The 15424-nt window shown below is 41.9% G+C and overlaps 1 protein-coding gene across 3 annotated transcripts in view; it reads left to right on the top strand.

Moving 5' to 3' along the window:
* Window positions 1–15424, top strand: part of PRKCB (protein kinase C beta) — a 328794-nt gene that overhangs the window by 284622 nt on the left and 28748 nt on the right. For all 3 annotated transcript variants that reach the window (XM_047838436.1, XM_047838435.1, XM_047838437.1), the window contains 3 exons: window positions 4690–4828; window positions 13958–14038; window positions 14326–14433. In XM_047838436.1, the coding sequence (XP_047694392.1) occupies window positions 4690–4828; window positions 13958–14038; window positions 14326–14433 (328 nt within the window). The remainder of the gene's footprint in view (window positions 1–4689; window positions 4829–13957; window positions 14039–14325; window positions 14434–15424) is intronic.

Genomic DNA, 15424 nt, shown 5'->3' with positions numbered 1-15424 from the left:
TTTGCTATGTAACTACAATTTAGAAATGAATCTCTGAAATGCTTGCCCTGAAAGACAGGATTAAGTTCAGGACTTGGCATTTGCCCGTTTTTGGAGGAGCAAGTGTATGATCATGGCTGTGTGAGTCATACCGTTTTATATTTCACGCACGGCAGACTACTGAGCCTGAGGCTGCTATTGGTCAGTGAGTCCAGTGTGTACAATTCTCCTGATGCCACATGGATGCAAGTGGCATAGGCAGTGCAGGCTTGGGCTGGCTGGTTATGCAAGAGAGGCTGGCAGGGGCACGGGGCTTCCAAAGGGCACTTGGCATGGGGGAGAGTCTATCGAAAAGATCGTGAAGAGCCATGAAACTCCATGTCATTCATTTATTTGACATACATTTATTAAAAGCCTACTATGTGCTGGACACTCTTCTAGATGGTGCGGATGCAGCAGGGAAGGAAACAGGCAAAACCACCTGCCTTTGTAGAGCTTCTGTCGTAGTGGTCGGAGACAGATCCATAAATCCCAGAGACACGGTGTGTCAGGTTGCGATAAGTGCTGTAGAGAAAAGTCGAGCAGGGTGGGGGGCTGGTGTGTGCCACGTGGTGAGCAGGGTGCCTGTCATTCTGTGGAGAGCATGGGATCGGGCTCTGGAGGGTTAGGGTGACCTGAATGTCCTGGGCATCGCGGTGCAATTATAGGACCAAAAAGGTATAAAGAGATGAACCTTGGTGGGCTCAAGGCAGATGGTGGAGGGGAGGCTGTGGGCACTGGTGGAATGAAGGGATGGAAAGTGTGTATCTTGCCAGAAGCCTGCAGAGTCCAGGGACTTTGTTGTGGTTTTTGTTGTTGTTGTTGTTGTTGTTTTTACTCCTTGAAGTCATGATATGAAGCTAGCGGAGAAGGACAATCATCCTGAGTACATAGAATCCCTACTCTCCATAGTTATTCCTGATAGTGGAAGAATGAAGGTCAGGAAAAGGAGTGGTTTCACCTGGCACATGGGTGAGCTCAGTGAAGAAATAGGAAGAGAGAGAAAAATAAGAATTTAAACTGTAAATCATGTGCTCATTCTGGCCATGCTTGCCCTCAATGAAACTGTGTCACCACCTGTGCAAGAGATGGCACCTATGAAGCCCCCGATTCCATTTGACCGCCATAGTGGGAGTGTCCTGTGCCAAACAGAACTCTGGTGTTAAAAGGAACACGTTATCCACCCTGTGGCATGACCTCCTAATTCAAGCCAGTGACTTCAGCAGGTGCTTAACTAAAGAAAGGGGGATTGTGGGTAATCGTTGGCTCTACATGATTTTCACCTTATGTGCTGACATTAGAACCTAACTCTTGTGAGGGATGGTTCTTGACTAGAATAGAACTGGCCGCTCAGGATTGCTGAGTAGATTAAATGTGGGACTGCAACTTTATTGGAAGAAAATCCCGTTCCAGGGGAGGGACCAGAAGAGGAAGTAGAGTTTCCTGTCAGTTGGGTTGAGATCCAGGGCTAGGTTTCCAATCTAGTAGGGACCTGGCTTGGGGTCTGGCATCCAGGACCTTTGCCATTCAGGTCATAAAATACAAAGATTAAATTTCAGGTGCTGAGACTTCAGCTAACTCTCAAAGCTATCTCTCCTAACTACACATTCTCCCATTCTTCTTCAACTAGTCATATTTTTTAGGGGACATTTGTCACTCTTTTAAGGAATTCAGCATCTGAATCTCTTTCATTTGTGTGTAGGAACAGAGTCTAGCTCCTACTCTACAGAGAGAAAATGACATACTTTCACAGTCTTCCTGCAGCAAGGGCAGACACATAACCTAGGCTTTGACACTTGTCACACTCATACAACACCGTGAATCAGAAAGTAGTGACCAAGAAAGGCAGAGACTGTAGAATTGAGAGTGGCCATAGTAATCAGCCACATCTACTTTCCAGAGGCATGAGGGGAACTAGTTCTCAGCAACAGCACCCAGAGTCCAGCATTAGGCCTCATGGAACAAGACGTCTGTGGTGGCATCTGTGACATCGTCACTGGACTAGCTCTGCATTGCAGTTCAGCATTATTCCTGGCTGCCTTGCCTCCACATCTGGTTGTCTAGCCTCCTTGGAGATTCTGTGAACTCCCAGTACCTTTTAAACAATTCCTTCTAGGTTGAAATGGTCAGAGTTGGGTTTTTTGTTTTTGTTTTTTTGTGGGGGTTTTTTGTTTGTTTGTTTTGGGGGGGGGGTTGCTCATAGTCAAGAACCTTGATTGAGACAGAGTTTTTGAAATTGATAATCAAATGAAAACTAAAAAAATCACACAACAGAGGATGTGTGGTTTTATAACTTCATTGAAACTACCTCCATGTGGTAAAAGTCTTTTTCCCTCTTTCATTTAGCTCTATAGTTAATTGGACAATCCTTATATAAAGAGGATGAGGAATTATGTTAGACTTGCCCTCTCTGAGGACCATGGCTGGAGATGTTGGATGGAGGGGAGACAAAGATCCTTCCAAGCTTAGAGTCTTATTTATGGATCACCATCCCTGGAATGTGTGATGATTTTGCCATTGGTGGATTTCTGAAAATGTAAACAACTACTCCAGCCTCCTTTTGAAACAGAAATGAAGGATTATTACATTGAACAAAAGAATGCAGTAGACTATCAAAATGCTACTCTGTGACAATGAATATGACTGGAGTGTCCCCTAGCTGCACAACCTGTTGGCCCTTGGCATCTGAGGGTGGCCCACTCCTTTGCTAGAACACATGAAGATGTTATCACTTCCCTAGTTGCCCCAGCTGCCTGTTTTGGGGCATGTGGTCAAGCTGAGGAGAATGTCATGGGTCTCTGTTAATCAGGTCACGTGTAGACTTGGCATGTTGCTGCAAAATCCAGTTTCACAAATTCTAAGCTGACATTCAGAGACCACTGTGGCTTGTAGATGAGTATGAAACCTGGATATGGGTGGTACCATGGACAGTACCAAAGATCATGGAACAGGTGGTGCAAGTGGGCACCCCCCCCCCCCCCCCGCCCATAGACCTCACAGACACAGATAGGAGATGCCGATGTATTTTTTTTTCTGATTGTATTCTTTTTGTCTAAAGTGATGACAGCAACTCAATTCAAACTAACTTGTTTAAAAGAGACATTTGTTGGCCGACATAACTGAAAAGCCCAAGGGGCAGATCTGTCTTTACACATGGATGGATCCAGGGCTCAAATGACGTCATGAGTGTTCACTGTATCACCTTTCCTCTAGGCTCCTCTTTATCTATACTAGCTTTCTTCTCTTTCTGGTGACCCCTGGGACTTCTAGACTTACATTCTACCAGCTGAGCAATCCCAGAGTAAAAAGAGCTCATTTCTTTTTTGATGATACCAGCCAAAGTGCCAGGGGCTGATGCTCAATGTCTTTGACTAGCTCATACTGGATCATATAGCCATTCCTGAAGCTATCACTGTGACCAGCACGGTGGGGTGTTTCATATGTCCAGAACAGGCCCACATAACCACTTCTGGAGCCAGGAGCTAGGATCAGCACCACCACCTTCTATGGCATGAGAATCAGGGAAGGGTGATCCTTCGAAGGAATATTGGGATGATCTTGTCATAAGGTGCTAAAATAGGTAGGGACCACAGATGTCCACCACCCTATGAAGATGACTTAAGGTAGAGATCTGAATTGTATAGTAGACCCTCTTATCTCTCAGGAAAGTGGTCTCTATTGAGATCAAGGAAGACTTGCCCACAGATCATGACTCCTCATTGATACTGAAATGCCAAGTGTTGACATTGGAGTAGATGTTTAGGGAAGAGGAAAGTGTGATGATATTGGAATAACCCAATATGCTGGGATTGTGCAAGCATTTACCAAAATAACCAAGCTCTCCTCATCGACACAGATGAAATAAAAGAATGAGAGTATAGCACATGTCCTTTAGGTTAAAGCTCAAATGTTACCTCCATGGAGGTGACACATCCTGACATCCTGCTTAGAGAAACCTTCCCCAGTTACTAACTCATCATGCTCTTCATTTTCTTCACGCCACCCATCAAAATCTGTAATGATCATGCTTATAGATGTGAACACTTGTTAATTGTCTTTTCCCCTATATTGGAATTTAATCTGAACAAGGACAAGATGTTTATCTCGTTCACAGTAGCTCCAAGCATAGTGCCTGTCACACAGTAGGTGTGCAACATATTTTTTTAATTGAAAGAATCAACTGGAACTCTTGGGGTCATGTGCTAGGAATCAGCCTAGGAGAGCTTAGAGCACTTGAACTTAAATCAGATTGTCCCCATCAGTTTTTTTTTTCTCCATGATCTTCAGAGTTATTTTCAAAAATAATAATTTTGTGAAAAATATATCTTACTATGAAATATAAGGGGCCCTTAAATTACAAAGATTAGCTCTATGGATGCTCTGCTCTTTATTTAGCTTCCTGTGGATCTCTCTCTTCTCAGAGCTGCTGTCTCATTGTGTCCTTGTGAGATGCTTGGCACAGTTGGATCTGTAGGAAAAGAAAAACACACAAGCGTGTAGACCTCTCTTTATCTGCCAGATTGGAAGCTACTGGGGGGCAAGGACTGGTTTATATCCACTTCTGTGCTTCCCCAACACTAAACATTGGTGTTTTGCGCATCATGAGTAGCTGTTGGTCGACTTGAAATAAATAGCACTGGTTAAATCCTTAAATTCTTATGTCTGCTGCAGTGACCTCAAACTTGACAATGTGATGCTGGATTCAGAGGGCCACATCAAGATTGCTGATTTTGGCATGTGTAAGGAAAACATCTGGGATGGGGTGACCACCAAGACATTCTGTGGCACTCCAGACTACATCGCCCCTGAGGTGAGAGCTGGCGGGACCCCTAATGTGTCCACATTGCATTGATGTCTCCTCTCTTCCCTGGATGGCCATGTCAGGACTGGGAAAGGTCCAGGGGGGTACCTGGCAAGCAAACCTCAGGCTGGTCCTTCTCCTGTACTCTAAATCATTCCTTTGCTATCACACATGCAAATTAACTTAGCACACATCCAGAAGCTCAGGCCCAAAATACATCAAGGTTTGGGGGAAAATTTAAATAAAACTCAAAAAGAACCATCCACCGCACATCAGTAAAATTCTTCAAGCTGCGATGGCTCATGGCCATATGATACTGCCTAATTATGACATTGAAACATTTGTTAAGAGGGGGGAAAGAGAGAGAGACAGACAGAGAGGGCTTTCCTGGGCTGACATATGACACAGGATCTGTGTACTGATACTAAACCCTGAAAGACTCAGAATTTTCCTTTCCGTGAGTAAGATATAAATGAAAGGGAAAAGATTTAATTCTAGTGCCTCCCCCTCCCTTCCCAAAGGAAACGGTCAGTTGCAGAATGGATTTCCCCAACATGGCATGGTACAGAATTTGTGCCAGATGATAGCCTTCCTTTTTCTCTGAATTGGTGCTCAGAGAAGTGGCATTTTGCAATCTGTTACTAGATTTTTAAGGAAAGGAACTGAGGATGTGGCACAGAGTCTTGGAAATGGGAATTCTAGAATTCCTTTCTTGACTGTCACTTATATGGAACAATGATGATGGAGGGCCCCATGTAATTCAATAATCTGGCACACAATTTAAAACCTGCATACTCTTACCAAAGCAGCTCCTCCTCTAGGAACTTAGCTTACAATACACACACGTACATGCACAGGTGATAGGATACATGTTCAAAGTCCTTTCTTCATTACAGTGCTATTTTTAAATAATGAAAAATAGGAAACAACCTCAATGACTATCAACAAAGGAATGGTTAGCTAAAATATGTTACATTCACATTAAGAAATATCATACAGCTCTTATAAAGATCAGAGCAAATCTGTATGTACTAACTTCAGCAATGTCTATCAAGGAATGAGCAATAGACTGAATTATTTATAGTATGGAATACCACATCAATTCAATTCAAAAGAGTGAGTTAGGGGTGCCTGGGTGTGTCATTCAGTCATGGTTTGTGGGTTCAGGCCCCGCATCAGGCTCTGTGCTGACAGCTCAGAGCCTGGGGTCTGCTTCAGATTCTGTGTCTCTGTTTCTCTCTGCCCCTCCCCAACTTTCTCTCTCTCTCTCTCTCTCTCTCTCTCTCTCTCTCTCTCTCTCAAAAATAAATAAACATTAAAAAAAATTTTTAAAGAGTGATATATATATGTAGATATGGAAAGATCTTTGAGACATATTGTTAAGAGAAAAAAATCAAGGTACAGTGAACAACTATATGCCAACAAGCTGGACAACCTAGAAGAAATGGAAAAATTTTTAGAAACATGCAACTTACCAAGACTGATCAGGAAGAAATAGAAAATCTGAATAGATCAATTACTAGTGAGGAGATTGAGTTTGTAATAAAAAATCTCCCAATAAAGCAAAGGACTAGATGGCTTCATTAGTGAATTTTACCAAGGACTAGATAGCTTCACTAGTGAATTTTGCCAAGCATTTGAAGAAGAATTAACATCTATCTATCTTAAATTTTTCTGAAAAATCAAAGAGGAGGGAATACTCACAAGTTATTTTAGAAGGTCAGCATTATTCTAATACCAATAACAGAAAAGGACAGTATTAGAAAAGAAAACTACAGGCCAATATCCCTGATGAATATAGATATAAAAACTCCCAGTAAAATATTAGCAGACTGAATTCAGGAGCACATTAAAAACACGATCAAGTGGGATATATCCCTGGGATGCAATGATGACTCAGCATGTGCAAATCAATCATTGTAATACATCACATTAATAAAAGAAAAGAAAAGAATAATATCTTCAACAGGTGCAGAAAAAGCAGGGATAAGACAAAAGTGTCCATTCTCACTACTCTTATGCAACATAGTACTAGAAGTCCTAGCTAGAGCAATTGGGAAAGAAAAAGAAACACCAGAATTGAAAAAGAAGCAGTAAAAATGGTCTCTATTTGCATGTGACATGATTTTATATGTAGAAGATCCTAAAGACTCAACCAAAACTGTTAGATAGAATCAATGAATTTAGTAAAGTTACAAGATACAAAATTAGTATACAAAACCAGTAGCATTTCTATACACTAACGATGATTTTTCTGAAAATGAAATAAAGAAATGGGTCTCATTTGCAAAAGCATCAACAACAGTAAAATACTTAGAAGTAAATTTAACTAAGGAGGTGAAATATTTCTACTCTGAAACCTACAAGACATTGCTGAAAGAAATTGAAGAAGGTACAAATAAATGGAAAGACATCCCATGTTCATGGATAGAAGAATTAATATTATTAAAATGTCAGTACTACCAAAAGCTATCAATCGACTCAATATAATCTCTATCAAGATTTCAACTTCATTTTTTACAGAAGTACAAAAAACACTCCCCAAATTTATGTGGAAGCATAAAAGGCTCCAAATAGCTAAAGAAATGAGAAAGAACAAAGCAGGAGGCATTACACTTCCTGATTTCAAGCTATACCATAAAGCTACAGTCATCAAAACAATATGGTACTGGCACAAAAACAGATAAATAGGATGGAACAGAAATGAGAGCCCAGAACAAAACGTAAGCATATGTAATCAACTAATGTTTAAAAAAGAAGCCAAGAATACTCAATGCAGAGCACAGTTTCTTTAATAAATGATGCTGAGATAACTGGGTATTCATATGTAAAAGAATGAGGGGTGCCTGGGTGGCTTAGTAGGTTAAGCATCTGACTTCAGCTCAGGTCATGATCTCACAGTCTGTGAGTTTGAGCCCCGTCTCAGGCTCTGTGCTAACAGCTTGGAGCCTGGAGCCTGCTTTAGGTTCTCTCTCTCTCTCTCTCTCTCTCTCTCTCTCTCTCTTTCTCTCTCTCTCTCTCTCTCTCTCTCTCTCTCTCTCTCTCTCTCTCCCCCTCTCAAAAAAAAAAACATTTAAAAAAAAAAAGAATGAGACTGGACCTATGTCTTACACAACTCACAGAAATTAACTCAAAAAGGATTAATAAATGTAAGACCTGAAACCATGAAACTCCTAGAAGAAAACATAGGAGCAAAGCTCCTCAACATGGGTCTCGTTAATGATGTTTTTTGGATATGAAACCTAAAGCACAAGCAACAAATCAAAACAAGTGTGATCATATCAAACTAAAAAGCTTCTGCACAGCAAAAGAAACCACAACAAAGTGAGAAGAGAACCTAGGGAATGGGAAAAAATATTTGCAAACCACATATCTGATAAGGGGTTAATATCCAAAATATATAAAGAACTCCTACAACTCAATAGCGGAAACAAAACAAAACAAATAACCCAATTAAAAAGTGGGCAAAGGACCCAAATAGACATTTCTCCAAAGAAAATAAATGAAAGGCCAACAGGTACGTGAAAAGATACTCAACATCACTAGAGAAATGCAAATTAAAACCACAATGAGAATGTCTCCTCACACCTGTTAGAATGGCCATCATCAAAAAGACACGAGGGAACTGGTGAGGGCATGGAGGAAAGGGAACCCTGTGCACTATTGGTGGGAATGTAAATTGGTGCAGCCACTATGGAAAACAGTGTGGAGGATCTTCAAAAAATTAAAAATAGAACTACCATATGACCTAGCAATTCCATTTCTGGGAATATATCCAAGGGGGGTGGGGGGGAAACACACTAACTCAAAAAGGTATCTACACTCACATGTTTATAGCAGCATTATTTACAGGACATGGAAACAACTTAAGTGTCCCCCCGTGGATGAATGGATAGAGAAGGTGTGGTATATATATGCAATGGATACTATTCGGCGGTAGGAAACAAGGAAATCCTACCATTTGCAACAACAGATGCACCTTGAAGGCATTATGCTAAGTGAAGTAAGTCAGACAGAGAAAGGCAAATACTGTATGATCTCACTTATATGTAGAATTTTTAAAAAGAAAACCAAACTCAGAAAATGAGATCAGACTTGTGGTTACCAGAGGTGAAAGTTGGGGAGGGAGATTATGGGAAGGTGGTCAAAAGATACAAACTTCTAGTCATAAGATTACTGAGGATGTACACACAATGACCATAGCAAACACTGCTGTGTTATGTAGGAAAGTTAAGAGAATAAATACCAAAATTCTCATCACAAGGGAGAAAACTTTTTTCCTTTTTTTTCTTTCATTTCTTTTTATTGTGTCTATATGAGAAGGTGGATGTTAGCTGAACTTATTTTAATCATTTCACAGCATATGTAAATCAAACCATCATGCTGTATGCCTTAAACTTACACAGTGATGTGCGCCGATTATTCTCAATAAAATTGGGGGGGTGGGAATCAAGGTACAGAATGTTAAATACAATATGATACCATGTATGGAAAACAAGAACAATACACAGAACACTGCTATATGCTTCTTATGACTATGTCGAAATTCATGTAAAAGCATAGAAAATCTGGAAGGTTACAGACTGATTTCAAAACATTGGTTACCTCTGAGGTTAAGGGCACAGTGACGAGTAATTTAGCTCAATCTGTGTACTGTTTACATTTTCCACAAGGTAAATATGTTTGTGTGTTACTTGAATAATTATTTGAAAGATTACTTGAAAAGTAATCTTTTAGATTAATACTTTTTTAGATTTCCCCTTCTATTAAAAGTAGAGCATTCCTGTGAAACGTTTTCTAAGCCAAAATGGCTTGAAGTGAAGAAGTATTTTTATAAATTTTTTTTTCAATGTTTATTTATTTTTGAGACAGAGAGAGACAGAGCATGAATGGGGGAGGGTCAGAGAGAGGGAGACACAGAATCTGAAACAGGCTCCGGGCTCTGAGCTGTCAGCACAGAGCCCGATGCAGGGCTCGAACTCACAGACTGCGAGATTGTGACCTGAGCCGAAGTCGGCCACCCAACCGACTGAGTCACCCAGGCGCCCCTGAAGAAGTATTTTTATAGCATAGCAATTTTATATGGAGACATTTCTTTAATGTTCTGAGCCCCAAAAAATAACTTCTCTTTGCCTCTTCTGATGCATTAACACACATCTGGCTAGTGGGTACATAAAATTAACTGAGATCAAGGGATGCCTGGGTGGCTCAGTCAGTTGTGCATCCAACTTTGGCTCAGGTCATGATCTCACAGTTCCTGAGTTCGAGCCCCACATCGGGCTCCGTGCTAACAGCTCAGAGCCTGGAGCCTGCTTCAGATTCTGTCTCCCTTTCTCTCTGCCGCCCCCTGCTCGTGCTCTCTTTCTTTCAAAAATAAATAAGGATTTTAAGAAAAATAAATCGAGATCGAGCACAGATGCTCACATGATTCAAAGCTATGACTGCTTGATACTGAATGTCGTTCCTGGGGAGAAGCGTGGCAGTACCACTCTCGCTGCCTCTGTGATGGCTCCATGAAAACCAAATGCTGAACTCTATTTTTGCTTTTTGCCTTTAGCATAAAAGCAGAAGTCCTGTTCATATTTCTTTAGATTAATGAAAGCAGGAAGTATTGTAGGTCTTTCGTAGAAGCAAAGTGGCATAACACAAACTTTCAAAACGCAGGGGACACCTGTATTAGAATCCAGTGGTGTTTTCCCTATGTGCCATACCTTGGTTCATCATCATTTTTTTAAATAGAGCATCAGACAAGTCCTTGATCTGCCGTGAGTTCAGTAATCTCTGGCTCGAAGCTTGCTGCACTTCAAGGTCCCCGGGGAGCTCTTAAAATGTAGGCTGGCCAGGTGTTACCCTCAACTGAATCAGAATCTCTGAAGGAAGGACCCACATGTCTGTGGTTTTCCAGAATTCCCGGGTGGTTGTGATACATGAGATGCCTGGAGTTGTGTTCCCAGGGAAGCCCTTGCTCCCTCCTCCAACCCACTGATGGGAGGAATAAGCTAGGGGTCAGGCTTTCGCCCTGGCTTTGCCATTAACTAATAGCCACATCACCTCTGGCAACTTCTTTCACCTCCCAGGCTCTGTTTTCCTTTGTGAAAGGATTCACTTGTTAGGTTGTCATGAGGATCAAATAAGACATGAAGTACTTTAAAAGTGTGAAAACACTTTCAGTAAGTGTTCTCACGGAGAGCTTTCCCTCCGGTCTCTTGCTGCTTAATTCTCCTCAGAGGGCATTTCTGATTTTAGGGTAGAAGATTTTAGGTAGAAGATGGAACTCAATAAGCAGACATTCATTTTAGAGCCAAGTTTGCTCAGACACATTCATTGAGTAAAACAATGACTGAATGAGAAAACCTTCTACTTACAGCTAACGTTTGGAGGACGTAATGTGTGAGAGGAATGTATCTCCCTCTCTTCCTCGCAAAACCCCGTGACCTGGATGTTATAAAATTCCTTTTGTAAGTGAGGAAACTGAGACATCAAAAAGTTGAGTAACCTCCCCTGCGGTCACGCAACTCGGAAGTAGCAGTCGGGACCGACCCTGAACCTTTGCTGTATCACCTTTTCAACCTTTTGATACAGTTAGTTTTACACCCCTATATATTGAAAGGTGGATGGTCACACAGCTATTCCAGACTTGGCCATGCTCTAACGATTTGGTGATAAGTATCAGAAATCTTAAAACAATATGTTATCATTGCAGAAGGCATGAACAGACATTTCTCCAAAGAAGACATCCAGATGTTCAACAGACACATGAAAAGATGCTCATCATCACTTATCATCAGGGAAATGCAAATCAAACCAATGAGATCACCTCTCACCTGTCAGAATGGCTAAAATCAAAAACACAAGACACAACAAGTGTTGGCGAGAATGTGGAGAAAGGGGAACTCTCCTGCACTGTTGGTGGGAATGCAAACTGGTACAGCCACTGAAATAATTTGGAGGTCTCTCAAAAAAATTAAAAATAGATCTATCATATGATGCAGTGATTGCACTACTGGGAATTTACCCCCAAAATACAAAAACACTAATTCAAAGGGACACATGCACCTCTGTGTTTATTATTTACAATAGCCAGACTAAGGAAGCAGCCCAAGTGTCCATCGATAGGTGAATGGATAAAGAAGGTGTAGAATGAATATACATGATTATATATGTGTGGAATATTACTCAACCATAAAAAAGTGAAACCTTACTATTTGCAACAACATGGATGGATCCAGAGGATATAATGCTAAGTGAAATAAGTCAGTCAGAGAAAGACAAATACCACACAATCCCACTCATATGTGGAATTTTTTTTTTAATTTTTTTTTCAACGTTTATTTATTTTTGGGGGGACAGAGAGAGACAGAGCATGAACGGGGGAGGGGCAGAGAGAGAGGGAGACACAGAATCAGAAACAGGCTCCAGGCTCTGAGCCATCAGCCCAGAGCGCGACGCGGGGCTCGAACTCCCGGACCGCGAGATCGTGACCTGGCTGAAGTCGGACGCTTAACCGACTGCGCCACCCAGGCGCCCCAGTCATATGTGGAATTTAAGAAACAAAACGAATGAACAAAGGGAGAAAGAGAGAAAGAAAGAGAGACAAATCAACAGACTCTTAACTATATAGAACTCACTGATGGTTACCAGACACAAGGTGGGTAGAGGGGTATGGGGGAAATAGGTGAAGGGGATTAAGATGAAAATAAAATAAAATAATTTCTAAAAACCATACATCCCATTTGATCCACCAATTCTATTTTTAGGAATTTATCTTAAGGAAATAATTGGACGAATGTCCAACTATCCAGTTGCAAGGATCTATATTATAGCATCAGAAGAAACCTGATCTTGGGAATAGACAACATAAATTTTGGTATAGCCATCCAGGGGAATGCTGTGCAGAGATAAAAACTGATTACATCGATGTGCAACTATTGCGTGGAAATTTTAAGTGAATAAAATACTTCATTAAAATTCCACATATTAAAGTGTGTGTGTGTGTGTGTGTGTGTGTGTGTGTGTGTGTGTGTAAAACACATACATACACACTGAATTTACTATGTATTGCTAGAAAAGAATCTAGGAAGAAATAGACCACAGACCTGTCATAGTTTTTCTCTTGATAAATGATTATGGGTGATACTAATTGTATTCTCTTAGCTCTTCTATATTTTTATTATTTATTTATTTGCTTATCTATATTTTAAAGTAAATAGTATAATAGTAAGAATGCTATTACAGCTTTGTAACTTACAAATTTTTAGTTGTGGTAAAAAAATACAAAATTCACCATCTTAACCATTTCTAAGGCACAGTTCAGTAGTAGCAGTAGACAAGCTGAGAGAATATAATAATTAGAATCACTAATCATTTATCATTTATCATTAATCATAATCATTTATCAAGAGAAAAATTACGATAGCTCTTTGGTCTATTTCTTCCTAGACTCTTTTCTATGAGTACAGTTCAGCATTCAGTTAAGTGTATTTCGGTTGTTGTATAAATGTGATTACTTTTGTAATGAGAAGCAAACACTGTTTTCCTTCTTAAAAATGCCATTCACTGTATTAAAATGAAAAAAGTAACGCACTGGGGGCTCCTGGAGGGGCTCACTCAGTTAAGGGTCTGACTCTCGATTTCGGCTCAGGTCATGATCTCACGGTTGGTGAGATCGATCCCAGCATCGGGCTTTGCACTGACAGCTCAGAGCCTGCTTGGGATTCTGTCTCTCCCTCTCTCTCTCTCTCTCTGCCCCTCCCCTGCTTGCTTGCTCTCTTTTGCTCTCTCTCTCAAAAAAATAAAATTAATGCACTGTACTAAGAGCTTTTAAAAGGCCATGTTGACAGCCACAGATGTTTTCCCCCACCTGCAGGTACTCTTGTAAATGGCATCTATCCGTCTTCCTAAGGTAAAGAAATGGCTTGTGTGGGCACTAGGCTCCTTAGTCACTCTTTCAGTGGCTCATATTTGGGACTGTAACAGCCAATTGAATCCTTCGCAGTAGGCAGATGACAGGCGAACGGAGAGCTCTCCTTCCACCCCCCAGCCCCAAGATGCTCCACTCTTACATTAAAGAAGTGAGTGTTCAGTCTCCAGCCATGGCTACCTGCCCGCCTCCCTGATGGAATGCCTTCTCTTTTCCAGATAATTGCTTATCAGCCCTATGGGAAGTCCGTGGATTGGTGGGCATTTGGAGTCCTGCTGTATGAAATGTTAGCTGGCCAGGTAATTGAATTTTAACTGATTGGTAAGAAAAGTCCTCCCCCAACCCCATCTGCATGGTTTCTCTAGACGAAGGTATCCCGTTGGTACCAGCTCATAGATTGGAAACGCTGTGACTTCCTTGGCCTTAGGGTTAGCTTACTCTTTTGACTGTTTTTCTTTGTCTTCTCTCTTGAAGCCCCTGAGTATGGCCTCGCTGTGGACCCCAAGGGAAAGGGCCCAATGGTTTGGGGCAGTTGGGGAGGGGCAGGCAGGAACCCTCTCTTCCCACACTATCCTCTGCCCCACAGGCACCCTTTGAAGGGGAGGATGAGGACGAGCTCTTCCAGTCCATCATGGAACACAACGTGGCTTACCCAAAGTCCATGTCCAAGGAAGCTGTGGCCATCTGCAAAGGGGTGAGTAAGCCCCTGAAAGCTTGTGGTCAGGACCCCGCGCAAGGACAACTCACCCAGGGAGAGAGGGGGAAGGGAGACTGAACTCTATCTTTCTCCCCACTTGCTGGCCTGTGAGCCTGGCATGGACCTCCCGGAGCAAAGGGGGCTTTTTTCCAATCTGCACAAAAGTACCAGAGAGGTCTGCCTGCAACAGTATCTTGCTGCTGGCTGGGCTCCAGGCTCTAGCCCGCACAGGGGAATGCATATTGAATGAATGAGATAGGAAACACAGAGTCTTTGCCAAAGAGCTGGGACCCATGGGAAGGTGAGCAAGAGGTCTGCAGCACCGATCTGTCAGCCTCGCCCTGCTCTGCTCTATATGTGTGTGTGGTTAATACTAACAGCGTGTAACTTTTGTCTTAAGAAAATATCATGCAGTGTTGAGTTTAAGGGATTCTCTGGATAAGCTGACCCAAATTTTGTGTCTTCAAAACCCCTGGTCTCCCCTCGCCCAACCCACAAAGGGCTGAAAAGCATACGTACACTATATCCTGCAGTGTATGCAGATTGCACCTGTGAAGAAGGCAGGGCACATGGGTACTGGTGAAGATTGCTTTGTTATACATCTGGCATTAAGCCAGATGTGCTTGACCTCGGTGAGTCCCTGCAGATCCTTGGTCCTCGCCTTTGGTGCCATCAGGATGATCTGCAGGGCTTTTTCAGATTGTACATAACCTCAGTCTCACCCAGAGATTGTCTGGACATCTGTAAAAGTCTGCAAAAGTCCCCAAGTGGTTTGAGAACCACTGCTTTTAAACCTATTACCCAAATGTGGGAACATTTCAGCTCTGATGGAAGTGTGAAAACGCTGTGAGAGCCGCAGAGAATATGCCTCGTGGATCCTGCCTTTATGAAGTATTCACTCTCCCACCAGGTGGAGGTACAGGTGCATTTTCAAGGTTAGGGCATGACCATGCCTTCCCAGTGGATTCCCACCTGTGTGTCTGAATAA

Source organism: Prionailurus viverrinus, chromosome E3 (assembly GCF_022837055.1).
Source record: "Prionailurus viverrinus isolate Anna chromosome E3, UM_Priviv_1.0, whole genome shotgun sequence".
Classification (NCBI taxonomy): Eukaryota; Metazoa; Chordata; class Mammalia; order Carnivora; family Felidae; genus Prionailurus; species Prionailurus viverrinus.
The sequence above is the reverse complement of the archived record's forward strand: the minus strand, read 5'-3'. Positions and strand labels throughout refer to the sequence as shown.